This window comes from Anomalospiza imberbis, chromosome 12 (genome assembly GCF_031753505.1).
Source record: "Anomalospiza imberbis isolate Cuckoo-Finch-1a 21T00152 chromosome 12, ASM3175350v1, whole genome shotgun sequence".
Lineage (NCBI taxonomy): Eukaryota > Metazoa > Chordata > Aves > Passeriformes > Viduidae > Anomalospiza > Anomalospiza imberbis.
In genome coordinates this window covers 4,933,339-4,961,306 of record NC_089692.1, presented here as the reverse complement: position 1 = coordinate 4,961,306, position 27,968 = coordinate 4,933,339, and the positions used below count along the sequence as shown (strand labels likewise).

General features: G+C 45.7%; 2 protein-coding genes and 1 long non-coding RNA gene across 3 annotated transcripts in view; 1 reads left to right on the top strand and 2 right to left on the bottom strand.

Moving 5' to 3' along the window:
- LOC137481157 (hydrocephalus-inducing protein homolog) overlaps positions 1–14,752 on the bottom strand; it is a 67,652-nt gene extending 52,900 nt beyond the window's left edge. The window contains exons 1-5 of the mRNA XM_068202676.1: positions 13,366–14,752; positions 9,007–9,141; positions 7,387–7,586; positions 4,166–4,290; positions 2,676–2,880 (exon numbers count right to left, since the gene is read on the bottom strand). Of these exons, the coding sequence (XP_068058777.1) occupies positions 2,676–2,880; positions 4,166–4,290; positions 7,387–7,586; positions 9,007–9,141; positions 13,366–13,437 (737 nt within the window). The 5' untranslated portion in view covers positions 13,438–14,752. The remainder of the gene's footprint in view (positions 1–2,675; positions 2,881–4,165; positions 4,291–7,386; positions 7,587–9,006; positions 9,142–13,365) is intronic.
- Positions 1–27,968, top strand: part of PDCD5 (programmed cell death 5) — a 279,491-nt gene that overhangs the window by 238,595 nt on the left and 12,928 nt on the right. The window lies entirely within an intron of this gene.
- LOC137481071 (uncharacterized) lies at positions 332–2,669 on the bottom strand. The gene is made up of 2 exons (XR_011003294.1): positions 2,290–2,669; positions 332–652 (listed from the first exon to the last, which is right to left on the bottom strand). It is a non-coding gene; the product is annotated as an uncharacterized lncRNA (long non-coding RNA).

Genomic DNA, 27,968 nt, shown 5'->3' with positions numbered 1-27,968 from the left:
GGTCCCACATGGATCAGAGGATAACTTGCTGTTCACTGGCACAGCAGGTAGTTTTACTTCACACTTGCAAGCTCGGGAGATGTTTCCAAAGCCAGCAGCCCTCAAGAGAACCTCCTGGCTCAAAGCCTCTCCCAAAACTGAGGGAGAATCCACCAGCTACCTCAGCTGGCTTTTCTTACTACTGAGTGCTCGGGGGAGGCACATAAAGATCACGGAGCACCCACTGCAGGACTTCCCTGAGAAGGGGAGAGGAATCTGGGTTGCAGCTACGTGTTACCAGCATCACTCTTTGTTTCTGCCATTTTGGACCTTCCCTGTTCCCTACTCTGCCTTGCACAAGAGCATCCCAGAGCACTTCCAAAGGAAATGGATTAATTCAGGCACCGCATCCCTACAGTGACATTCAAGGTTTTATATGCAATATGCATGAAAACAGAGGCTCTGAGAGGGGAAGGGACTTTGTTGTGCAGGAGAGAGACAGCAAACTCCTGGAGAGGCCTTTTCATGATCCAGAGCTTTTTGGGTCCCATCCCACTGCATGTTAGTAAATGTCAAGAGAGGAAAGGATCCTGCACTATCTCCTCTCGTTAAAAAGTCCTCTCTGCTCTGAGATCTCAAAAGCTTCTCTGACAGTAGGACAGTGGCCTTGGAGCTAAAGCCATTTCTAAGACTGGAAGTAAGAAGAATAAAATGTCCTGGTGACAGTCTAGGACACAAACTGGCATGAAAACAGATGTAATTGGAGAAAAACCCACAAAACCAAAACCAGGTAGAAGTTTACTTTGGGGATACCTCATTGCTTCTGAGGGAAAAGTGGATCACCTGGGGTCCAGGCTGAGGCAAGCAAGTGGGAAAAATGGAAATAAACAGCCCAGGGAAGTAGCCAGAGAAGGTAAAGGGTTTTTCTTTTAACACACAGAGCTTGTATGGAAGTCAGACACTGTGTAAGGAGATAGAGAACAGAGGAAAACCAAGAAGCCTAGGGCATTAAAGGACCCCGTCGCCAGCCATTCAAGCGGGCAAGGGTTGATCTCCTGGTCCTTTGCAGGCGATGCAAAATGGCCCTGGGCAGTGTGAGCGACCTGGCCCACAGCAACCAGGGGCTTTCCACGGCAATTTGGGCACGGCAGTTTGCAGTTTTTTCAGTTTTTGCGTGGCAGTTGGCACAAGAAGGCTGAGCAAAAAGGGTGCAGCCAGCCACCCTCCTTGTGTAGTGCGTTGTGTCTTTTGGCTGCTTGTGAGGTGCTTGCTTTTCTTTTTTTTTTTTTTTTCCTTCTTTCTGCTTTTTTTTTTCCCCAGTGATGTTTTAGAAATTATGAAAGGCCATTGCTGCTGCCAGCAGCAGGAGTGTACTAACTCAAACAGAGCCCCCCAGGAAGGACACAGCTGTCCAGGCCCCTGGCTGCAGGGAGGGTCTGAGCCTGGTGTTAATATCAGAGGATAGTGTGAAAGACACCTGTGTGTGGTGTCAGCAGCTGAATGATCTGCTCCATGTGGTGGCAGAGCTTAAGGAAGAAGTGGAAAGGCTGAGGAGCATTAGGAGAGTGAAACAGTAATAAACTGGTGGAGTTATACCCTTCTAACCCTGAGAAAAGCTCAGCAGGAGCCAGAGGAGCCCTGCCCTTCTTGTGATCAGGCAGAAGGAGGAGACCTAAGAGACAGTGGAGAATGGAAGTGGGTCTCTGCTGGGGAGGTAATAAAATTCTGTCCTGACCCCCATCACCTACCCAGGTGCCCTGACAGAATAGGGTATGAGGCCCTGGATCCAGAGGGTCTGGCAGATGACACTAAAGAAAAATCTGTCTGGAGAGTCTCCCAGCTGCACTTGGTCTGTCAGACAGATCACAGCCTCAAGTATTAAGAAGAAAAAGAAGGGTAGTGGTAGTAGGTGACTCCCTTCTAAGAGGAACTGAGGGCTCTGTATATTGACCAGATCCATTCTACAGGGCAGTCTGCTGCCTCCCTGGGGTCCAGGTACTGGATATCACCAGGAGATTCCCTAATGACGAAATGAACTTCATCTATTCACCACTGTCTGGGGTACAGTGAACATGAAATAATAAGAGTTCTTAATATTCAGTGAAACAAGGAGGGACATCAACAAAACTTCCACTCTGGACTTCTGGTGGGCAGATTGGACCTGTTCAAGTAATTTGGAAAGTACCTTTGGAAACAGACCTTAAAACAAAGGGGTCCAGGAAGAATGGACATACTTCAAGAAAGAAGTATTGAAGGCACAGGAACAGACTGTCCCTGTGTGCTGAAAGATGAGCTGACGGGGAAGACAACCAGCCTGGATGGGCAAGGAGCTTTTGAAGGAACTAAGGGAAAAAAGAGGGTGTATCACCTTTGGAAAGAGAGGCAGGCAACTCTGGAACTGTTTAAGGATGTTGCCAAGTCATGTAGGAAGATGATTAGAGAGACAAAATCCCAATTAGAACCAGAGGAAATCCAGTCATTGCAGTCAACGTTTCCATTCCAAAATGCCATGGTTGGAGTATAAATGGAACCGGAATGCTAAGTGCTGAGCTCCTGAAGCCCAGGGACACACACTCTAGGGCCAGGGATGGTTTACTTGGCCTAAACCATTCAAAAGCACCAACACCCCCCTGAGGCCACACGTCAGTTTTAGTCTTGGGCCATGTATCTCACTGAAATGCATCTTTCAAACCAACCTCCTCTTCTCTTCATTCTCGTCTTCCTCAGTAGGAAAAGTCTTCCACTGGAAGTGGGCTGTGATGTTACTCCTGTTTACGATGAACACGGTTGTGTGGTTTGACATAGTGATGAAAGTCTTCTCAACCTCCACGGAATTTGCGCTCAACCCAATGCTGAGATCTACAGCTTCTCCATGGAGGTTTGTGTGGATACTTTCTTCACCTGGAACAAAGCAAGGGGGTGTCTTTGCTCAGCTCACTGGCTGATGGAAGCACAAGGAACACAGCAAACCACAGGTCACAGAAGAGAGTGTCACAGTTTTTAGCTGAATGAGCAGTTCCATGGTACATTTATCACATCAGTACCTTTATCACGCTGTGTGTACAGCGTGAGGATGCCCTGGGCAGCTCCTTAAACACCTTATTTCTCAGTGTGTTTGTAGAGATTTGGCCCCAAAGTGACAGTATGTGCAGTGAGATTTGTCAATGTGCTCCGGTGACCCACTCATATCACCGGGATTTCTGCATCAAAGTCCTTCAGGTGACACTGAGGAGCCCTGTTCAGTCCTGGCTTGCCCAGGGAGACCCTGGGCATCCCACGAGACTCCTGTCTCTCCTGATCCCTTGGATCCCTTGTTGCTGACCAGCAAATACACCTGGGGGCATGTGGGCAGCAAAAGGAGGCCCAGAGGAACAAATGAAGTGACAGCCCACAGCAGGAGGGGACACAGGTGAGGGAACACACCAGCCTGGCTCTGCAATATGACAAACCACTACAAAATGAACACCATGAAAATCATCATCAACACACAGCCACATCAGCCTTGAAATATTTTATATTGTTCTGATCTCAGAAACCAAGCTGGAGCATTGCAAATTAAATAAAAAAGGGACAAAGAAAAGATTAATAAGTACAGAGCAGCTTCTATATGAAAACTGAATGGGATTCCTCAGTTTAGAAATCAAATGGGAGATAGATGTGAGAGGTTTGAAACAGCATGAACGGTCTGGGAAATGGGGACAGGGAAAAATTTGTTTTGATTTGTCACCAAACAGGAACTTGAGGGCCTGAAAATGTTATTAGACAGAAACTACATATAGGCATAAGGGAAACACAGAAAAAGGGTCTGTGACAAGCCAATGGAGAAGCAGCATATGGGACAGAGGTGTGCAAGATATACATTGCCTTGGAGAGAGTCTGATGGAAACCTCACACCTCACACACAGCACTGCCCAGGAATAAAATAAACTTCACCCAGGCATAGCCACATGGTAGTGGAGAATCAGGGATCCTCCTTCCTCCACTCAGCAACTCCCAGCAAAACAGGAGTAAAAAGTCTTAGTCCTGCTAGAGGGGATCCACTTTATCAACCTCCTAAACACCAACGAGTTCTCAGTTTTCTCAGGGGTAAAGCTGAACAGGGGAGGGGAGGAAATGGAGGGGGATGGGACAAAAGGGAGTGATGGTGCAGAACTGTCCTGTGCCCCGTGCAGGGCCCAGCACTCACCTGTGTTGCAGCACACTACCAGCGACCTGGAATAATCACCAGTCGTCAGCGGGTGAAATCCCACTGTCACCCGCATGCTGTCACCAGCGCCCAGAATTCCCGTAGCTGGAACCACGAAGAAAGGACTGCAACACAGAGAGAGGGATCAGGACTCGGGGGGACACCTGGGGATGAGATTCCTTCTGCAGTGCATCTCACTTCAGCTCACTTGGGCAAGCAGGGAGCAAACCAACCACGGTCAGCAGAAGACAGACAGAACAGACAGGATCAGAAACAGCCACTGACCCACTTCTGAGGAGATCCAGCCCTCAGAGGATCCTGTGGGTAAAATGACCTCATCTCCCCCATACTCTGCATCCAGCCCTCTGCAATGAGACTCAAAGGTCCGACTGCCAGCAATCCCATCAGAGAATGGTTTGTGAAAAGCACAGAGAGGGTTCAGAGCTATTTGCATACACAACTTGACACTGACTGCCTCAGGAATTTCTCTTTTCCTGCTGCCTATAAACCTCATCTCAAGAGATGCAAATGTTAGGGCACTACCTGTCCTGTGAGATTACAGCCTGGAATCAGATGGGGAGAAGGAACTTTTCCTTGAAGACCAAGGAATAGTTACTGTTGAATTTGCAGTGTGGTTCTTTGGTTTATTTTACCTTGAAAACATCCTGATTTAGCCTAAAAAGGGCACATTTTATCAGCATTTCAATGAAAGCTGCTCTAAGAAAAGGAGCAGTCAAAACTCTGAAAGAGTGCAAATGCAGATTAGAGCAACACAGTGACATGGAAACCCAAAGGAGGATGCCATTTACAGTCTGAAGGATCTGGTCCCAGCCAAATGAAGCACCATTATCAGAAGCATATCAAGGAAACAGAACAGGAGGTTTCTCTGTGTTTACCAGCAATGCAGTCTGCGACTGTGGGTCATCACCCAGGCTGGAATCTGTTTGATTGGTCCAGCAGAGAAACTCTGTGCAATGTGTTGGAAATAATTATGCAAATGTGTTGGTCACTTTGGATTTAACAGGAGCAATCACAATTGGTCACCAGGTAAAGAGCTCTTGTCTGACAAACACAAGACTCCGTGCTTTGATGCTCAGGGGCAGCTCAGATGAAATGTGCATCTGCCCAGCAGCTGCTGGGCTTTGTGCTCTTCTACAGCCCCACGGAGGAAACAAAAGTTCCTGGCCTTGGTGCTTTGCTGGTGGTCAATCTGTCACTTAAAAGTGTGTACTGGGGAGTTTGGTGATGAATGCATCACACAGAAAAATAAAGAGAACATCTGGCAAGCTGAATTTTATTCATGTCAGTTGCTTCAGGTTCTGCTCATTAAGGATCTATTGCTGCAATGATGGGCCTGGCCTGTTCCCATTACCACAAGTGAGAACATCACTACTGGCTGATGGAGAAGCCTTGGACCAGCAATGTTTATGTGCTGGAGTGAGACTTTGGAGGGAGGGGAGGAAAGACAAGGCCCCAGCAGCCCCAGAGCCAGATTAGTGTACATGCTCCTGCATCTGCCCCAGGGGTGATGCCAGAACTGCTGCAGGTCCCTGCTGGGGCTTGGGGGGATCAGTGCCTGGTGTGGGCAAGGCACAGGATTTTTTCTTATTCTTTTGCCAGGGATTTCACCAGGACAGAGAAGCTGCCAGTTAAGGGAATCCCTGGCCACACTTCAGCACTCCATTCCATTCCATTCCCTTCCCACTGCTGCCCCATGTTACATACTCCCACCCTCAGATGGCAGGATGGGAATAACACTCCTGGGGGTGACTTCAGGGGTTGCCTGAGAAAGAAGGTATCTTCTTATTTTCAAATTATCAGGAGAAGAGGATCCAGCCAAGTCCAGGACTCAGTTTCAGGACTGAAAAACTGAGTGCAAATCAGCCTCTGCATCTCCTACATCCCACCCCGGGCTGTACCCAGCAGACTCCTCCTACTGCTGTAGCAGTCATCTCTCACACCTGGCTCCCCAAGACCCAAGGACACAAGCTCTACAGCTAAACTTAACTCCTCTGAATTTCAGCCAACACCACTAAGCTGTTCCCTGAGCCCACAGATAGAAGAGCTGTGAAGAAGACATCCCTGATACTGTAATAACCAAATGGAAACCACTGCCAAGAGATGGGGCTGGCAGGCTAAATTTTGGCCTTTTATCTGTAAATTGTGAGCTGTTCCTTAAGACACTTCTCATCCTGTTAGATGTGCCCTTTCAGTGAATCACTACTGCACCCGACAGGCAGAAAAGATAAGGTATGGAGGGGGTTTTAATAGGTTGCTTTCTTCTGCTTTTTAACTAGGTCCATTTGTATGTTAGTTTCCTTGTATGGCATCTAAAGAGAGGTCCTGATCTCCCAATGGCACCTTGCAATCCCCAGACACTGGTCTTGCTTTGAGCAGTGTGTCTGCTCAGATGATTTCCAGAGGTCCCCTCCAGCAGAAGTTATTCTATACTTTTATCTTCTAAATCAGCCCAACTGCTCTTCACATATTCCCTAAATGTCTCCTATTTCCTATACACCTGTGCAAGTAGCTATGGGCATGTGGTATATTGACAGGCATTAGAGGAGCTCGACCTTCATGAAAGTTCCCAATGAAGAATTCATGATCTTCTGGCAAACATTTAACACAAACCAAAATGAAAAGATGGCAGAAACACAGCAACTTCAGAGTATTTAAAAAAGAAATCTCAATGAAAGGGAGCACAACCTTATTCAGAGATTTAAATCATCTGTTTGAAAGTTTAAACTGGCTTTCAAAGGTTTATCATGGAACAGAACAGGTGACTGATGCCCTCAGCTGACAAGGGAAATCAAGTCAGCTTTAAGTAACAGGAACTGCACCGGCTGCCTGCAGCACAGCTCAGGTTGGGCATCTGATGCAGGCACCACTGGAAAGCCACGTGCCTGTGGCCTTCCAGAGAACGGCTCTATTTGGCTGACAGTGGTGAGTAAGCATTTCAGAAGCTGCTTGTGCTCAGGAGGGTGCAAGCCAGCTACTAACATGTTCCAGCACCCTCCAGGAAATCTGGGACAGAGAAAGCTCAAAGGCTGCATCCTGCTAGGAACACTGAAAGCAAGAGCAGGTGCCATCCAACCTGCTCACTTCCAGCCAGGGCTGCAAGGCAGCAGTGGCGATACTCTGGTTCCTTTTGCTGCTCTTTCCCAAGTCTGTTATCACCCAAGGGTGGTATCCTTTGCACAAGGATAGATGAGCTGCCTCACCTCTGGGTGCTCAGCTGGTAATGAGCTTCCAGGTTACCAGTGTTGCGAACCAGCAGAGTCTTCTGGGTGCTGTACTTGACTGGACACTTCAGGAAGTCCAGCTGGTCAGGGAAGTCCAGGATAGCTCGGGCACCAATGGCCCGAATTGGCACAACTATCCTTCCCTTTGCAGTCATGCAGACGAGCTCGTGGGAATAATCCTGCAGGCAAAGAAACTCTCTCAGGGCATTTAGTGCCATCCCCAAGGCAGAAGAAAAACCATTTCCTATAACTCATCAATGGCATCAATTTACCTATTCCACCCTAAAATGAACACTAAGTTCTACTAATATGTCACATTTTAAAGCCACCAGTGCACTTTGCAAAACCTATCTCAGTGGCATTAAGCTCTTGTGTCACTTGAATCATACAAAGAACTGCCCTAGGCCACCATAACACCGTAATTTTTACTCTAAATTTTAATGATTTAAATAATTCCTAAGTTCCTTCTAAGGAACATGCTGCTAGGGAGCACAGGACATTCCTCTTTAGGTTTCTATAAACCCACTGTATGAGAATAGGACAAAGGGTTAAACTGACTCTAAGCAGCAAAAGGAAGATGAGGAAACAGCTGCACCCAAAGAGATCCTGCACCTCTGGCCTGGTGTAGAAACATCAGTTGGCTCAGAACTCCCCTCTAACTTTGCCTCTCCAACCAAGTCAGGAGAAGAACAGTGCTAAGAGGTAGCAGGATGCTGTTGGAAAGAGCCTCTCTCTGTTTCCCTGCAAGGCTTCCTCCCTTCCATGCCATGTCCCAAACCCTTCTGTTATCAACAAGCCTCTGGATCACAGCACTGAGATCAGACTTGCCAGGCCCCCAGCACTGGTGCTCAAACCTCCCCACAAAAGCAGATTTGGCACGGAATGGGTGCCAGTTGACAGAGCCACCACAGTGACAGGCATGAAGACAGAGCCACAGCAGTGTCACTGCCACAGGCCCTGGGCTCACAGCTCTGCCTGCAGGTTGTGCCTGCCCTACACGAGCTCTTTCAGGCAGGTGTCCGAGTCCCCTGCAGCTCACCAACCTCCTGCTGGCTGAGGGCACCTAGAGCCCAGTGTGCCTGTGCCAAGCTGGGCTCACGGGCACAGCACATCCTCTGCCCTGGCCCTGCAGCTGTATCATGGTCAGCTGTGCTCTGGGACAGCACAGCTGCAAGGCTGGAGAACAGAGGGTGTGAAAAAGCACCATCTTTGTTCCAGCCCAGGGTGAGGCAGGGAAGCTGTTGCCAGTCAGGAAGGAGGAAAGCTCTCTGACCTCTTTGTTCCTCTAGTGTTTTCCGTAATAATGAAAGCCCTTCCACTGTACCTAGAGATGGCCGAACATCTATCAACATCCCTCTGTCATTTTCATACAGTTCCCTCTGCATCTTCCCTTGGGGATGCTCAGGAATGTGCAGGGAGGGGAAGCACAGCCTGTCAGGCCCGGGTGCGGTGCCTGACAGCACGTGCCAAGCTGTGAGTGGCGGCAGGCTGCCTGCCCACAGCCTGGAGCCAAGCTCACAGCATGGAATGGGCTGTACCCAGGGTGCAGGGAAAACAGTGGCTTTGGAGGTAATTCTGTTTTGGCTCCTCCAGTCTCACCTTGTTCTCGTCAGGGGTGAAGCGGATGCGCACACGGGCAGATGCGCCTGGTGGCACAATATGGTACACATCACTGGGGCACGCCAGCTGGAAATAAGGTGAGCTCTCCATGCAGACCTTCACCATCCGAGGAATCTGCAGGAAAGACATGAAACGATGATTTTGCCACTTGTGGAAACAGGACGAGAGAAGACCTGTCCATGCCCTGGTGACATCTGTCCTTGACCCCTTTTCCAAAGCACCTTCAGCTGTGGAGGTACAGGCACATAATTCACCAGGGTGAACTTGAATTCCTTCTGTCTGGGTCCAGTATTTTGGCCAGGGGCAGTAGGGCAGTGCCTGGTGGGAAGGAAGGGCCCACCAGCAGGATGGAGACAGAGCACCTGAACCAAGTCATCTGCATATTCAACAAGGCCAAAAAACCTGCTGGCTTCTGCTACACACAGCCATGCAGTCGTGTTCCAGAGGGGGAATGTGCTGCCTGAAGGCAAAACAGTACTTTATCCTGGGGGAAGGAATTCTCTTCTAGCAGATAAGGTTTGGGTAGGGACGTTCTGGGGATACAGTCATGCAGGCAGAGCAGCAAGACAGGAGACCAAACACTGTGGCCTTAGTGGGAATAAAAGCAAACCTGAAAAGCAAAAGAAGGAACACATAAACACAATCCCTAAAACAAGGAGATGGCAAAGAGAATTTAAATGGGCAGTAAAGCAGCAAGGAAGAATCATAAAACCATGAGAGCAATCAGCTTGCCAAAAGTGATGGAAACACAGACAGGCTGTACCTATCGACTATGGGCTTCAAAGGCACTTTCTGCCTGGAGAAACATGACCAGCACTGACTCACAGTGTGGTTCCAGTATTAAAAGCCAGTCTTGGCTCTCCAGGGGTTCTTGCTGCCTGTGCAGGCAAGCTGGGCTGCTGGGCATTCCTGCCTGCAGCCAGCAGGCCAGGTTCTGCCCTCTGGGATACACAGACACAGCAAACATGCATTTTCTAGCACATAGATATCAACCCCTGAGCACCAAAATGCTCTCCAGAAGTCTAACCCAGATGATTTTGACTCCCTCCTGTCTCTTCCCATCAGCCCACTCTTAGCACAAGGCTCATTTGAGAAAATGTTTCCCTGACTGAAATTCAAATGGTCTCCATTTTCCTCTTTACAGTGGAACACAACTGGTGACATTTTTCAACTTTTTCTTCTCTCAACTCTCTTGGGAAACTGCAAAACAATCACAAGTGAAAGTGAAAACCTCCAGGAGCACATGGCTTTGGATGTGCTGTGGTTCTCCAAAGGGAAAGCAGAGCACCATGTTGCTTTTGGAAAAGCTGAGCAGAGCTGAATGAAGCTTAGCAGGAGCCTGAAGTGGCACCTAAAGGCTTCCACTGCTTCTGCTACATCAGCCTGATTCCAGGGCTGTTTCAGAGCACACTTCCTGCAGTGCCAATGCCATTAATGATAAGTGATTCCAGCATAAAGGGAAGACTCAGCCCCTGAGCTTTGACTGTGAGTTGCACAAAGGGAGCCAAACAGGCTGAGATTCCTACCAGGAACCAAGATTAACCAAGGAGACACAGGATGTTGTATACACTCAAGGCAAAGCCTGAGAGCAGGTAAGAACTATACAGCCCTCAACATTCCTATCAATCCAGAGCTTTCAAGAGAAGGAAACTCCTTTGGGATAGATACCATCAACGCATGGCCAAAATCAGGGGAGAATTCCCAGCACAGGAAGATTTCCACCATCTTGCAGAACAAAGGTGCTGAGACATTTTCTTCTGGATGTGCTGCAGCAGATAACTTGCTTTGCTGTACACTCTGGGAATTACACCACTCTCCTCTTCCAGCACAGAGTTTATGCTCCAGGTGCCAGCACTTACCTTGTCCTTATTCATGAAGGACAGTGCCATTTCAGAGACCTCAGGGGCGATGAAGTTCTGAAATACCACCTCTGGTGGGGACACCCGAAACAAGCTCTGTTTCGGGGCAACTGGTGACAGCTGTAGAGGCGAGAGAGAGCAGGGAGAGGTTCAGCTGCTGGGAGGAAGGTTCATGAAGGACAATCTTACACTGATCCCCAGTGAAGAACAGACTCTGGGTGAGCACATCTGCCCAGCCCACACTGGGGGAACAGTAGCTCACCCACCTCTGCTCTGAGCTGATCGAGAGCTGCTTGATCAGCTCAGAGCAGGCTCAAGGCAAGCTGCTCTTTTGGCATGTATTTTTCCAGGTTTCCTACTCCAGAGTGCCAGGCAGCACTTTCCTTAAGCACAGCCCTGTGCCTACTGGGGCACTGACTGAGCACTCATGGAGTAAGTAAACCCCAAGAATTTATGTCAGACAATATGGGAAACAATTCTGGGATGTCCCTTACTGTGAGACAGGGAAACTAAGGCCCACACAACTGCAAATATCTTTTTTGATCTAGAACTTAGGCATGAGTAAGAAGAGAACAGCACCAGAAGAGGTGAGAAAGATGAGGTGATATTTGGCTGAGGCCAAAAGGTTATTATGTGAAAGAATGGAATTTGTTGGTTCTATGTGTTGTTTGTGGTTTGGATTTGTTCAGGTTGGTTTGTTGGGTGTTGCTGTGAGCTGGGAGAAGGACAGGGTTGAAGACCTGGCCAAAAGGAAGTAGGATGAAAGGGAAGGGGAGGCGAGTCTCCTTTACATCTGGCAGCCTGCAAAATCTAACACCCTGTCAGGGTCCAACACATTGTTTCAACCCAGAGCATGAATGCAATTATGCAATTTGTTTTGTTAAATCTGAAGTAATTACTGCAGCTCCTCGGCCTTCAAAGGCCAACGCTGCCACTCTGGAGGGAATCCTATGACCCCGAGCATTTGATGGTGACCACACCAAAGTAAGAGGCGGCTCCTTCAGCAGGAGAATGGCAAATGGCAATTTTGTGCCTTTGTGTCCCTAGCCTTCCCCCCACTGTCAGCTACACTCCAGCACACCCCAGCAGCTTCAGCAGAGGTTATTTGTGTTGGCTTAGTGCAGATCAGGACTCCCAGTCCACCACTACCAGCAGTTTGCAATGACAGCAGGACCTGGACACTGAGGTATTTTGCTGGAGGCAAGCCTGTCACAAGCACACACCCTCCTCAAAGGAAAAGAGCAGGAAAAGGCTACCTTTGGATCAGTCTCACTCATGTCTAGAAATGGGCTGCCAATTCTGGGCAGAATACTCCCCCCAGTGTTGGCCTCCTTCTTTGTGTTGAGAAAGTTCTTCCTCTGGAACGTAGAGGGAAGCAGCTGAAAGGCAAAAGAAAAAACATAAACAAACCAGCAAGAGCCTCAGAGACGTGCTTGTTCAGAAAAGCTTCAGAAAAGCTTTTCCTGAACAAGTGGCACTGGTGAATAATTTGGGATCACAAGGCACTAGGACAGTTCTGGAAGCCCTAGAAGTTACCTGCTGAAATACTTAGCACCAATAAATTAATAATACAGAGTGCAATACACATCGCTCTGTCCCATTAATCTCTCAGTGATTTGATGTGACATGTTTGGGGATTTCTGCTCTTTGGGCATTTGTTTCCTCATTGGATTGAGGCAGTGACCTTTTCACAGAGTGGGGAGGAGCTCTCAGAACTCCCCTAACTCCATCCCTGCACAACACTCAAAGCTCACAGTGAGGAGATAGCACTGCTGGGTGAGTCCAAGAGAAGCAAGAAAGCAAAGTTGTACCAAGAGTGAGGTGCACAGGAATGTGTCCCAAGTTTTAGTTCTCCCTGTTCATTAGCATTTGTTTTGTCTCTCTGGGCTCACAGGCCCCTCCACAGAAGAAAACAGAGGGATCTCCTTGACAGAGCCTCAGCAGTGGGGCATCTTCAGTCAAGTGAGCTCCAGACACCAAGGGACCTTTGTGGCCCTGACTCCAGTGCTGCCTGCAGGGCTGGATCTGTGCCCACACAGGAGATGAGAGAGAACAGCTGGCTTGGAAGCTCTTCCAGCTGGGACCAGCCGTGTCTCTCAAGGCTTTGGGCAGAGTTTGAGCTTTCCCCCCCACATGCCCAGGTGCCCAAGGGCAGGTTGGTCAGAGCAGCACAGGTGAGTGCCCAGCCTGACAGGAGGAATTGCTGTGGCAAAGGGAAAGGGACAGAACACACGCTCAGGGCTTCAGCTGCACATTGGCTTAACATGGCTCCAGTGGCACAGCCAGGCAGGATGCTGGACTGTCCCTGAAACATCACACATTGTTCCCTACGGCACCAGGACAGCCCCCACCAACAGGAGCAGGGCACAAAGAGGTGGGGAGGGGGTCTGCAGCTTCACAGGCTGCTGACAACAGGGGCAGGGAGAGGAGGGACACGAGGGCAGTTTCCAGCCTTAACACAGCCCCAGTGGGTACTCACAGTATCAGGCTTCAGTCTTTCCCTGAGCAGAAGACGAGGTGTCGGTGTCCTTCTCGGGAATCCAGAAGCCATTTTGGAAGGAGGATGTCGCAGATGAGCGATAAAGCCTCAACAAAACTGGAAAGAGCAACAATGGAACTCTGAAAATCCAGAACCCAATTCATGGCAGACTCAAGGGATATATTGGTGCTAAAAATGTTATATGATTTGAAAGTAGCTAAGTGCTTGTTTGGCATAAGTAGCTAGTATTGTTAGGCCTCTAGCTGGATTTTTTTTTAACTATATGGCCATATTGTGCAATTCAAAGACGGCTCATACTGAAACCTGGAGCTAAAAAGCTGAACATTAATAATAGTTAGTACAGACAAAGCTGTAGCTTAAATATTACTTAAAAATAGCTCGAGTGGACCTCCTCTTCTTTAGGCTAAACAATCCCTGCTCTCTCAGCTGCTCCTCACAGGACTTGTGAGAGACTGGAATGTTACGGCTAATGGCTTAAATATTGCGATAAAGGACTTTTTGCCCATTGTGACAAAACTGCATAAAGAAGCTGCGACCACCCAAGCCCACCCTTCCCTGAAAATGCCTCCTGGCTGGAACTTGGGACTGTGAGTTAAATCACCTAAGGGAACCTGAGACAAAATAAAGGTGACACAACTGTCCTATTAGCTCAGGTCTGGGGAGAAGTGAGCAAAGCTGAGGGAGAAAACTATACCCACAACAAAGCCAAACACAGCAGCTGTCCTGAAAATCAGCTCTGTCTGCCTGCAGGCTGGGGAAGTCATAGCCACAGACTCGTCTGCTGAGGCCAGGTTTGCACACAAACCTCCCATCAACAGAGGGGAAGGAGGAAATTTTGGGTGTGTGGAGTCACCTCTGGTAAGAGGGAGTGGACACCCATCCTTCCTCATACAAACTGGCTCAGCTCTCAAACCCCCACCCCCAGAAGGCCACATCCAGGGCACATTCCCATGAGGGGCAGCTGAGGGGCTGTCATAACCCATCAAAGACCTCCAAAGTGCCCCCAGACCCATCCCTGAGGCCTTGCACCAGATGGCTGCGTGGCATGCCACGTAACACAGCAGACCTGAAAATCCACAACCCAGTTCAAGGCAGACTCCAAGGATATACTGGTGCTCAAGAGTTTACATTATTGAAAAGGAGCAAGAGACAGAGTCCAACTTGCCCCACCCCAGGGAGGTACCTGGGCAGTCCCACCTTGCCCAAATCTGCATTAATCCATTGGGGTCTTATGTGTTGTGAGACCTCACCACAGAGAAGACCAGAAGAGGATTTCATGGGATGGGATGTGATCCATGGAATGGTGGTATTTTCTACTAAATCTGTCCCTGTTACTCTCTTTCTTCCCCTCTTCCCAGCCCCCTCCTTCCCTTTTCTATTTCTTTCTGTTTCTCTTCCTCACATTTACTGTTACATAAAACCCAGACTATCGACTTTGACATATGGTCTCATTTTGCACCTTAATTCAGGGGCATCTCGTTAATAATTTTAATAACCAGATCATAGCAACCCACCAAAACTTGAACAGAACTCATTCACCTTTAAACACTTTAAGTAAATATTATAGAGAAAAAAATTATATAGATTAGCATATTTAGTAAATTGCATTGCATATAGTTGCATTCCTTCAGTGAGGAAAAAGCACCATCAGTAGACTATATATTGTTCATCCACTCAGCTGGACATGCCACCGAACTGAAGAGTGGCATTATCCCATCCTGTATTTCCCTTTGGCATTCTCTTTTAGAGCACAGACGTGACAAAACCAGAAAGCACAGCTTGAGTCAGTCTTTACCTTCAAACGAAATTCAGGAAAAAATCCTGTACAAAGACCAATGCTTTGCGAGTTCAGGACTCGCTCGCAGAGACCAGTGCTCTGTGAATTCTCAGGACTCGCTCGCAGAGACCAGTGCTCCGCGAACAACTCTCTCGGTGAATGGCCGAGTGCAGCCGCCTGACCGCGCCCGGGCTGCGAACAACCAGCCAGGAGCGAGCTCCGGGCAGCTGAGGCCGCCGCGCCGTCACAGACGCTGTGGGCGCGTTCGCGGTTACCCGGCAACCGCGGAACCCGATCGTCGGGCCGGGCCGGGCCGGGCCGGGGCCTCGCTGATTTTCAAAGGAGATTGTCACTTTTACGACTGACTTTACTTTGGTGCTTTCTGAAGAGTATTTCCACAAGTATTTATGAAAGTTTAAAACGTGGGGATAAAGGCACCTATGTCAGCTCTATTACATTGCTCTTTGCACAGCACTAGTATTCTATCCTGGCTGGAGCCCCAGCAGGGGCTGAGGGAGCTGGGAAGGGGCTCAGCCGGGAGAAAAGGAGGCTCAGGGGACCCTTCTGGCTCTGCACAACTCCTGCCAGGAGGGGACAGCCGGGGGGTCGGGCTGTGCTCCCAGGGAACAGGGACAGGAGGAGAGGGAACGGCCTCAGGCTGGGCCAGGGCAGGCTCAGGGTGGACAGCAGCAGGAATTTCTGCATGGAAAGGGTGCTCAGGCCTTGGCAGGGGCTGCCCAGGGAGGTTTGGAGTGCCCATCCCTGGAGGTGTCCCAGGAAGGGCTGGAGGTGGCACTCAGTGCTCTGGGCTGGGGACAGGGTGGGCATCGGGCACAGCTGGGACTCCATGGGCTGGGAGGGCTTTTCCAACATGAAGAGTTCTCTGACATGAGGTGCGTTTTACATATAGAACACACAAAGCAACAGTTTTATGTACTAGATAGTAAATGCGTAGAATAGTCACCTTATTAGCACTGTTCCATAGGAGCATTGATTGCTTTTTTGCCCCACATAGGTCTGAAAAAATTACAAAAGAGCTTGTAAATCTACTTGGGTATTTTTAAAGGACAGGAAATGAAAAAACAAGCTGGAGTATAAAGAACACAATTTAACAGGTTTGGTGGAGTGCCCTAAAGAAAAGCTCCCTGATAGGGGCCCTAGCTTTTCCCTGATGGGAGAGGGTTATGCTGTGCTGTCCTGGGATGTGGTTGGGAATGGTGTTCCAAGGAAACAAGTGCACGCTTACTCTCCAGAGTAACATTGGTGGCACTAAAGCTTTGGGGACAGTAGTGATCTCAGCAAAGGTTTTTATAGGAACATTGTTTGTATTCACCTTCCTGCAGGTAAGCCAGAGGGAATTTAAGAAATATATTGTGCAGAACAGCAACACCAGAGATTATTAAAATAATGCTGGTAAGATGAAATTTAGTTACATGTCAGAAAACCCAGAACAAGGACAACTACCATGTAAAGGAACTTTAAGCCATTTCCTGTGCAATATTTTGCACTCAGCCTGCATTGCCAGGTTTCTGCAAGTCAATAAAAGCCCCTTTTTTTGTGTCACAGACCTGACTCTTTGACTGGATTTGTTTTATAAGATAAAATTGTATGTTGCTCACCTCATCATAAACAGGAGGGTTGAAACACAGAGGTATACAACAAATCCTGGTGAGTGGAATCACAGGTCTTACCACTCCAGATAGCCTTGTGATATGAGCAAAAAAATAAAAAATGGCTCTAAAGCATGTAAAGGAAAAATAAAAACCACTTGAAGTTGAAACCTGTGATTGCAGAGGTGGGTTGTGTTTCTGTGTATTGAGAATTAAAGGCAGTGCAGACGAAGTGAGAGAGGAGGTGCTGCATTTTCCCCTGGGACTGAAGGAGACCCTGGGAGCTGTGAGGAGGCACCAGAGCTCTGACAGCAGGTGATAAACTGTAAAGGGAATATTAACTTCCCGGGATTTGAATAGAATCAGACTGAGTGAACAACTGGTGTTTGAGCCAAGCCCTGTGAGTTCCAATAAAATGTCCAGCTAAATTTGATCTCTCCACTTAAAAGAGAGGGAGTAGGGGGGGAGGGAAAAAGAAAACTCTACAGAAACCACCAAACATCGGCCAAGCAAACCAGCCACTTTCCTTCTGTAGGCAAAGGAATACAACCAATTTCATAGGATTCTACACCTGTACCATCCTGCCTTGGAGAAGAACCATAAAACTGCAGCTGGATCTTGTATTTTTTTTCTTTATGCAGCAGCTAAACATACTCTTACTCACTTGAAAAATGAACCAACAACTTTCTGTAATTGTTAGCTGTGCATTCCTTGAAGACATCCTCAGCTTTGCCCTTTTCAGCTGGGTAATTTGCACTGGGTTAAACTCTCCTGTGGATTCCCCTGGTCTGTGGTTTGTCACAGCAGACCACTGCGCCTCCTTTGGAGCCATTTCACCATTCTAATTAAATTTGTGGTTAGGCTTTTTTAACTGTTATTTGCTTCATAGAATCAAACATTTAGGAGTTTAGTGTCTGCGCATGAGTGCGCTAAAAGTAACTCTTGAATGAAACAAAATAAAGGAAGTTTGTTCTGTGGTTTGAAGTGCAAACATTATTGCCAGCTTCACCACTCATTTTAATAGAGTGGTATAACTGCTACAGTAAATGCTTATTTGCACATTTTTATAAAGGAGAGCTGTTCAGTGGGAGTTCTTTGTGTTTTAGGGTAAAGGTTGAAAAGTTCTAAAAAATGTAGACTGAAGTAAAAGTTATCATTTCTTTGTTTGAAGTTGATTTTTGCTTTGCATGGAAATGTCTCAACCGTTCTCTTAAAAACTCTCCGGAAACTGTCTCGCTCATGTTTTGAGGTGGTTTTCTCAGCCCTTGGTGCTTCATTTCAGAAAAATAAGCAGTTTTTTTGTTATACTAACACTATTTTAATACCTATCTAAAATTTTCAGAAGTATTTCAAAAATCCTGTTGTCTTAAAACACTTATAAACTGATTATTTGAGAGACATTTCCCAGACCTGGCTTGAGGCTCGGCTGTTTGCATTCAGGTGATTGTTGGCACTGTGAGCAACTTGAAGTTAGAATGATTTTTTTTTTTTTTAATGGGAACAAATAAATCAATATTCTTAAGGAGTAGAGAAACCATTCTAATGTTCATTTGGTTTAAGGGATGGAAAGAAACAGGCTGTGCAGTTACTGAAAAGAGCTGTTTATGCATAAAGTTATGATCCTAGGAGCTCACTGAAGCCCATATATTATTTATCCATCTCTAATGTGGGATTTATCTGTTTCTTGAAATTGAGTTTTAATTGCTAATATTGTGTTTGTGATAATATTGTGCAGAGAACTGGAATTTGGATTAATGGTGAGGACAGTCCTTAGCAGAACTGCAGACTGAAGCAAAGCTGTGGAAATCTGGAAGAATGGCTCCAAGGATGGCAAAGCACTTGAGGAGGCCGGTTAAAATGATTGCTGTGTTCCAGACATGTTGCTTAGTTTGGCATCTAACATTTTCTCAGAGACAAGTAAGTTCTATAATAGCCACTTCAAGAGATGAAGCACAGCATGCAGGAAAAAGTGACTGCAAGAAGATTAAGTTCAGTATAAAACACACTTTAAATGATGCAGATTTTAGTTTGCCATTCCTATTGCAATCAAAAAATTCTTAAGATGTGAACTTGCTTAATTAGACATATCTACACAAATTAATATTTTGCCTAGTGTTGACAGAAATGATCACATGAACCACAACAAAATTCCCAGAACTGATGAAAAAATGTAAAATTTTTATTGTTCAGTTCTTACAGGGCAAGATGGATTTTTTGCATTTATTCAGTGACTCTGACTTGTTGTTGTGGTTTGACATGGAAGTGAATTTTTTTAAGGAAGTTGGGTCAAACTAATCAGTGGTCAGGTTTGGATACTGGCACTTGGAGTGACCACTGAAGGTATGGACATGCTTTTGAGAACACAGAGGGTTAAAAGTAAGAACTCCCAAGAGCTCGCTCTCTTTGGTTCCGGTCAGAGTGCAGTGCAGACCTCCCCTGCCCAGCCACGGGCTGGGTGGGGGAGGAGAAGCCATGTGGCCTGGTCGAGGTGAGCCGAGGGGTAGAAGGACTGGAACCGAGCCAGCTCCTGCAGACGGAAGGGTGGAGAGCAGCGGAGATGCCTTTGTCGTTCCCCTTTACCAGAGGGAAGAGACAGAAGAGTCCGGACGGCACCAGTAACTTTGCCAGCGGAGGAGAAGGAGAAGGGGGTGGAGGTGCCCAGCCTTAGCCTTAGGAATTGGCTTCTGGGCAGAGATTTCAGCCATCTCGTCCGGGGAGTCTGAATTTTTAACCTTTTCTTAGGAAATTAAGGCATTGTAAAATATTACTCCTCTTCGATTTGAAGCAGGAGAGAGACAGTCTGAGATCTGAGATGTTGGAAGAGGAAATTTTTGAGTAGGAGGAGATGATAGAGTGGCTTGTAGCTGGACTTTTCTTGTTAGCCATAGACTGAACCAAATTCTCTTGCAACAGAGACTGCATTTAGGGGGATGCAGTGGTGGGCCAAGAGACCTGTTTCAGTGGCTACTAACAGAAGACTAGAGAGAACAGAGGAAAGTTGAAGAGGGTGTAGAGAGGCCCTCTGTTTTCAGAGAAGAAGAAAAGAGAGTGTGGAGAGGCCCTCTGTTTTCAGAGAAGAAGAAAGGAAGAAGAAGATCTCTGTTTTTAGACCCTCGGTTCCAGGGGAAAATGGGGGGGACTATTGTTTCAAGAAAGAGAAGCTGTTGGAACCTCAACTTCAGGGGGAAATGGGGGGGGACTGTAGTCCTAAGATGATAAACTGAACTGTTGTTTTTCTTTAGTCTTTAGTAAAGCATCTTAAAAGGAGCCCTATGAGCAGTCTGACCATGCACGGTGGTGAGAGCACTGTGTCACAGAAAAGAGTGTGTCACCATGGCAGATGTTCTCTGGGCGGTTGCCATGTGTGACATAGAGACACAAAGGTAGCAATTGTGTTTCCTGGGGGAGTCTGTGGTGCAAGAGAGACTTCTCTCTCCTTTGAGGGACTGAGTGTTAATTATCTGAAGGGTGGCAACTTGATCAGGATCCTGAGTGGTGTCTCACTGTAGGTTTGTTTAGAAATTAAGTGGGAGGAGGAGGAGTGTTTTGGGAAGTCTTCATCCAGGATTTAGTGTCTGTGTTTTATAGTAGTAGTTAATAAAGTTTTTTCTCTTTGTTATTAAGCTTAGGCCTGCTCTGCTCTGTTCCTGATCACATCTCACAATTATTTAGGAAGGTGCATTTTCATGGGGGTGCTAGCATTGCGCCAGTGTCAAACCATGACACTTGTGTTAATTCTTTCTTGGTCCATGTTGACTGTTGACCAAAGTGGACTTGTGGCTGTTCTCTCATAACAAGATGCAAGGTTTTATCTAACTAGGTTTATTTTTTTTTCTAAGCAATTGGATGGACCCCTGCATGTTGTGTGCGATTGGAAATTATCTAGGGTTTGAAACATGAACTTTACTTGCTGTCCTTGTGAACTGCAGACTACACAAATGAGATGGAAAGATCCTTTATTTCTTAGTTTGGTCATTTAGGTTTTGGTTGTTTTGGGGTTTTTTAAAGCTTTCTCAGGCACTGTTTGAAAGGAATCCAGTTTGTGTGACTGATATCTCAAGCCTGTCTCTTGATAATAAATATAATTAGGTCTTATCTGTGCCTCTTATTTGTTTTGTTTCTGTCATTTACAGTTGTTAGCAGTCTGTACATTGCTCAAACAGCACCAGGTGTCAGCTCAAGCATTTTTACTTGGGCATATCTGTGTCATCTGATCTCCTAGGGCAGGGACATTAAAAGGGTTTACAACATTTCTGTGAAGTGGATGTTTTGGAAAAGTGGGGTTTAAATCTCTGAAGCTACTTTAAGTAAGTTATTTGACTTTGTTGTGTCCTCACAACGTGCTGGAGTTGAATTAGCTGGAGTTACACACAGCTGGTGCTGCTGGGCAACCTTATCACAAGTTCTGGATGGTTCTTTCCCTCTGTACAGCAGTTATAATGAATACTGCATAGGGAAGCATCTCTCTAGTGATTTGTTTTTATTAACATGGCCTAGAACAGTGATAGCCAGTATCATTAAATATTTTTATCCTTCTTGGATAAAAGTAACAGAGTGGATATTAATTGAACAAATAAAAAGGCTTTATGAAACATTGTTATATAGATATCTATGTTTCTACTTGTTGAGTAGGCATTGAATCAGCTCATCTGTGATATGCTGCACAACCCTTGCAGCAACTGCTATGCTGGTGTGGAAAAAATTATATGCAAGTTATTTCTCAAGACAGACCTCTCATTTACCATCTCAAGACAAATATATTTCTTTGTGAAGCTTTAATTATGTTACTAGCTTTTTTATTACCATTTTCCACTCACTTAAGAAAGCTTCTTCATGCAACAGACTTCAGTGAAGCTGTTTGCATAAAAATTATAGGAGAAAAAAAAGTAAGATTAGAGACTTTCTTACTAGAAAAAAAAAACTCTGGTTTTTTTTTTTTTTTTGGTTTTTTTTTTCCCTCTCTAAGCAATTATTTTATTGTAGTACAATTGGAAGTTCCTTGAAGCTTTTTTCTGGAAAGAGTAATTCCATCATGATCGTTCCCATATATTTTGTAAAAAGAAATAGCTGTCTGTACTCAATTTGTTTCAACAATGTGCATTTGGATATTCATTATATATTTAGACTGGACACAGGTGCAACCTGTGTCTTCATGCTTTTCCTGTTGTCTGGTCAATTCCATGCTCTAAGCCTATCTGAGATACCATCCTGTTGAAATCTTTGCTGACGTGTTTTCTTTCCTGCCTTTTTATAACATTTCGTTGGTCGAGGTCTTGAATTATAACACATTCCTCAGTCTGATTTATTTTGTTATTTTACTTTTAAAACTGTGTCATCACCACAGTGCTGCTAACATTTACAGAGTAAAAAAGAAAGGAACCTAGAGCTTTTCTTCAAACTGTCTTCCAAATCTGGCTACACCAGGCAGGAGACTGGCATTGGCACATACTATTCTCCAAATATTCTCCCGGGTATGCCTGGTGTGAGGAGTCCCTGGTCTGTGTAAAATACCACAACCAGCTCTTTTGACATACTTCCCTGGGGAATCTGAGGACATAGGGAAATTTTGTCTAAATTCTGCTGCATTCTGACCATCTGGGTGTGGGGGTGTCCTGTTGGAGCCACCCACTCTGGGTTACACTGGTTTCTTGCTGTGAAGAGTCAAATGTCTCATTGCCACGTAGTGAGACACAGCTCACGTTTCCTGTTGCCTTTTTCAGAGAAGAGAATGTTTCTGTTCTGAGAAATGCACTGGATTTTCCTTCAGGTGTTTCTGAAGGAGGACGACAAAGGCATTACACTGCAATGTAGGCTAATTTCCCAAGCCCACACTTATCTGGCAATAAATACTTGGGACAGGAGTAAGATGATGTTGTGAAATTGAATCTTGATACCTCAACAGATGGTAATAAGCAGCCTAAATATGAGGTGAGTGCATCAGATGTTTGACTTGACTCTGAGAAGTTTTATGCAGTTATATTCTATCTTGAAAGGAAATACCTAAATACCTTTGCTAATCTAGATTTGTGCCACAGTAACTTTCAAAGGCAGACAAGATCTCTGTTGCACTCTGATGTAGATTATTGGTTCTCCTAAGCAGGAGGCATGCAAAAAGTAGCAAAAGGGAATAGGCTCCTACTGAATTTACCAGACAAGTTGATAAATTTTATGTGAAAAGGGAGACTGGAAGTATAAATATGTTCTAGATTCTTCCCATGACAGGCTATGGAATATTTATTATAAATGGAGTCATAAAGCAGGAATAATCTTCCCCATGACCCCACTGTGACAAACTGGCTTTCTAATTCTTGCTGAGTGCTGATTATTACTTGGCTAACACTCTGAGCTGAAGATGAAGCATGTGCTAAGTTGCAAGAATTCTTACAAATAGGCTGAGCTAATTCCAGAAGGACAATTTTAAATACACATTCATGCTTTTTATTTGGAGTATTTCTTCTTAAGCACATGAGTAGGTTTTCACACCTGATGAAAACCTTGAGGCAAAAAGTATGGATGCACTTGCTCATTTATGCATTGTGCAGTGCCTGGTCCAAGGAAGCAGTGGGATTACTGGGATTGGTCACAGGCTAGGAAAGGCACTCTCATTAAACACCTTTTGGAGGTGATAACACTTATAAACTTGCTTCCATTTTTATTAACTCAGAGAGGATGCTGCTGGTGGTGAAGGCAGCTCACAAATACATAGCTATACTATGAAGGAGTAGAGTTAAGGGGTTCCTTGTTGAGTTTTATCACCTGCAGGAAGCATTTCAACTGTGTTTATGGAGACTTTGCTCATGGAAGGAGACAAGGATCCTGCTTCTCATAGCAGTGAAGCTGCTGTGTGTACATCTACAGTACTTCCAGAGGCTTAGGGAGAGCTACAGTGATCTCACAGAAAGAGAAAGTCATTCATTGAAGAATTTTGCCATTCTTCGTGCAAGGTTTCCCCAATGGATCATCCTGATTATTCCACCATGACCTGAATTAAGCCAAAGGTACTTGTGGTGTGTATTTGCCCTTCAACAAAGAGTTCCCAGAAGTGTCTGACTGTAACCAGAGCATCTCCTCTCCAGACCAGAACCAAAACCAGCCCTCCTGGTGTGCCTGGCACAGCCTCTGCACTGCTGGGGTTTCCACTGACACATTTTAATCCAGCAGGCAGCTCATGCCACTCAGATCTGCCAGAACAGTTGTCTCATGGTTCCACACCTCCCTCGTGTCCCATGATGCGCTTTTCCAGCCCCACCTTTCCCCAGTTCCTCTTACACAGCACGAGCTCCAGACACAGCACCTCAGCAAGGTCTTTGTTCCCATGTTTTCGGGGCCTGCTAGTGGCAGCCTTTTACAGCTCTGTTCTATAGCCTTCCTGATGTGCAATTATAGCAACAAGGGAAGAAAGGTAAAAACTTTCCAGGTAACTGCTACTGAGTAGCAATGATAGCACACTTCTGAGGCTGGTTGTTTATAGCATTTCTTCTAATAGAAGAAATTATATTTTATACAAAAAATGTATAAAAGAATGAGTTATCATTCCTTTTGTAATAACCTAAACACTTGTCACTTGCTTTCAGAGATTTTGCATATGACATAAGACCTTCTCCAGAAGTTATTGTACATCTCCTCACACAGTTGGTTTATGTGATGCAACAGTTCACTGCTGAAATTAGGACCACTGGGGGAGATCAGTGGAGGGAATTGTCTCACATGGAGAGTGTAAAACATCGGTGGAATGAGCAAATACCTCTTTCAAGTTCTAGATGAGCTGTGAGAAGTTTTTCTTCTTCTATGAAGTTTCACAGACAGCCTGAATGTAAGTCTCTTAAGTCTGTGAAAATGGAGACAGAGGTTGGGCTTTTTTTTACCTCACCAAAAATATGAGACTTTCTTCAAAACTAGGTAGGCTCAGCATTGAGCAACAGTGGCAGAGAGAAATGTCATCTGCAGGCTCAGTAGTGGGGTTCATTGGCTCTGTCCTCTGAGCACTGAATTTTTATCAATGCCAGCACACCACTGATGCAGGCAGTGGGAGGGAACAGCAGCTCTATCCGAGCTTCTCAGGTGGGTCATCCTTCCTCCTGTTTTACAAAAACGGTAACAGCTTCATGTCTCAGAGGTTGTTTTCATGAAAAGGGAACAAATCAGGTTTTTTTTCTAGCAAGTCATTATAAGGGTTTGTTTCTTGTGTTTTTGATATGGCTTTGCCCCTCAGGCATGTTTTGCCTGCAGAGCACCTCTTCCCAGCACATGCTGCATTGGTGTGGTTGGTGCAGCTCAGCTGAATTTGTCAAAAAACTCAGGCAAATCTTAATTAAATTTGTGTTCTTGTGTATCTCATGTTCACAGGACAACACAATCATAAAAAACATAAACCATATGCTTTCCTTGCTACCATTAGTTACTCTGCCACATGCTGTCAGAATGTCAGATTTGAAAAATTAAAGCATAGTAAAAGAATTTTCAGTAAACATTTAATTTCATAGGCCTGGGAATGTTCTGTCAATGCACAATGTCACTCCTGTAAAATGCCTTCACTCTGACATAAGAGGTGAATTTCTAGTATTTTCATGCTTCAAGTTCCCAGCAGCTTCAGCTGTATTCCTATGTTCTTACCTGCCTTTAAAATTAAAAAATAAACCTGCAGTTAGTTCATCAGGAATAGAAAAAAATAATATAATCCAAACTCAGGGTTATGAAAGGTCAATGAAGACTTATAAAGGAAAGTTCTGTAGTTAAAGATCTGGGAAGCAATAAAATCCACCAAACTGTCCTGTGCAAGAGAATTCATGGCTGTAGTTTTGCCTGTCTGCTTAGGGAATTTTCCAGAGGCTTTGGGGAATACCAAATTTCACTTTACAGGGGCTGTTCACAGATGATGGAACAGTTCTTTCTAAATTACAGGACCCTAGAGAGGTATTTTTGCTCTGATTCATTAAAGGTTAAACCCATAATCTCAGATATTCAATCAAGTCCTGCCCTTATTTTCAAACCACAGGAAAATGGATGCAGCTTAATGGTTATTCATATGAGAAGTCTGCTATTTTTCCAGGGGTACAGAAAGCTGGTTGGCTTTCAGTTCCTTGGACCCCTTCCCTCCCTGACAAGATCTTTCACTTTATAAAGCAGAGCAATGGTATTGAACATATTATCAAATTAATAGAAGCCCTAGAACAAAACTGCAGCTATGCCTGAACCTATCACCATTGTTTCCATAAGCTTCAATTCTGCAAAATCTTGCAAATTGTCTTACATTCTTGTAATTCTATAATGTCGTATGGCCATTAAGGGGTACTCCATGAGGAGATTCTGGTGACAAGGTTGTGTCAGAACAGAATGTCATGGAGGAAGAAAAACAACAAGCTCTGAATGAGGCTTCACAGAGAGATATTCCCCCAGAGCAGGTGTCTGTAAACAGGAACAGGGCTCACACACTCCAAGAGACCTCTAGATACATATTGGGAGCACACAGACACATTACTCCAGGAGTTAGGTACTTGGGAAGACTTTTCTAGGGATCATCATGGAAAAGATTTTAAATTCACAGTGTAGAAATTGGTGTCATACATACCTGAGAAAAAAACGTATTTACACATTTAATATAGAGAAAGTCTATCTTATACATTCCCCAAGAAGCAGTATTTTCTTCATAGTCTGTCAGGGATGAATTTTACTTGTGCTTAGATGAGTAACAGCAAGAATGATCCATGCAGACAGGAATCTCAGTGGAGCCATGGCTTCAGAGCCAGAGGAACTGCTGCAGGTCTCAGAGCTTTGATAGCTGTGATCACTTGTATGACACTTAATACAACAACGCTGGGCAGCTCTCCCTCTTTGGGCAAATTAAATACAACTCTTAACATAATGTCATTGCTTTTCTCATAAATAAAGAGAAAGTCTTGTGAATTTTGCCATTAAGTTCTGTATGGATTATCTGTACGGAACTGGAGGACTCATGAAAGCTGTCAGGACTGTCCATTAAAAAACCTTGTTGCCACTGCCTGCTGGAACCCGGGCTAGCTCACTGATGCTCTGGAGCAGTGACCAGAGTGGGGAACTGCCCTGGCTGGGGTGAAGCCACCGACAGAACCTTAGAGCTCTCACAGCTCTAGCTTGAGAAGCAACGCTCCAAGGCAGCAAGGCAGGGACTGGGTGAAGAAGCAGAAGAGACTCTCCACGTCTTGAAGTTCCAACCAGTTTATTGAAGAGGTCAGGATGCAAAAAGAACACCACTCCAGCAAGGTCAAAGGAGCCAGGATGAGGAGAACCCCAATCACCGCTGTGCACGGGACTATAAAGCCTCACAAAACAGGGGGTGGGTACAACAGAACAGCCAGTAAGGTAACACTTGGGGTGGAGTTTTGGGATTACAACCAGTCCTGGTGGGGGGAGGAGAGAAGGCTCAGTCAGGGATTGGTTCAGGGAACGAATGACAGGGAACTTCCCAGAACAAGGGGCACGGTTGCCTTTACAGGCAGGGAAGAGGGGATGGGGTTGACTTGATAGGCAGGGAAGGGTTTGGAACAAGGGGAAGGGACACCTAGAGGGACAGTTGGAAGGGAGGGCACAACCTGGGGAGAAACTAACTTGGGGAAAACATGGGGGACAACAGAACATACCATTTACCATAAAACTTAATAAAATAAACACAAACCACAGCACCTTGTGTGTATTTAAACAATAGCTGGATGCAGACTGCTGGATAAAATTCCTTGCTGTACTGGAAATAAGATAAAAAATAAGCAAAAAACCCAGCATGGGGGAAGAGAACTTCCAGCACTGAGCTGGAAGCCTCAGAGGCTGTGGAAGTGACTGGCAGAAGTTCAGGCCCAAATGTCACAGGCAGCACCTGCAAGTGCTGAATTCCAGCAGTAGGGAAGTGCTGGGAAGCAGTGGCCATGTGGGAGACACTTTTGGGCGACCTCAGGTGCAAGAGAAGGATGACACTGCAGTGGAGATATTTCAGAAAGTTTATGGGCTGTGTTGTAAGTCTGTCCAACAGCTGGAGCTTCATACTTAATTTACAAATTACCAGACTCCCTGATCTGGCATTTAGGAACCATCCAACAAACAAAAAAACATTCAAAAGTCATTGCAAGATCTTGAATGACCCCTTGAGATGTCAGATAAAACACTGCAGTGAACACAAGCCATTCAGGGCCAGATTGAGGCTTGTGACACTTAATGCTGTTTAAACC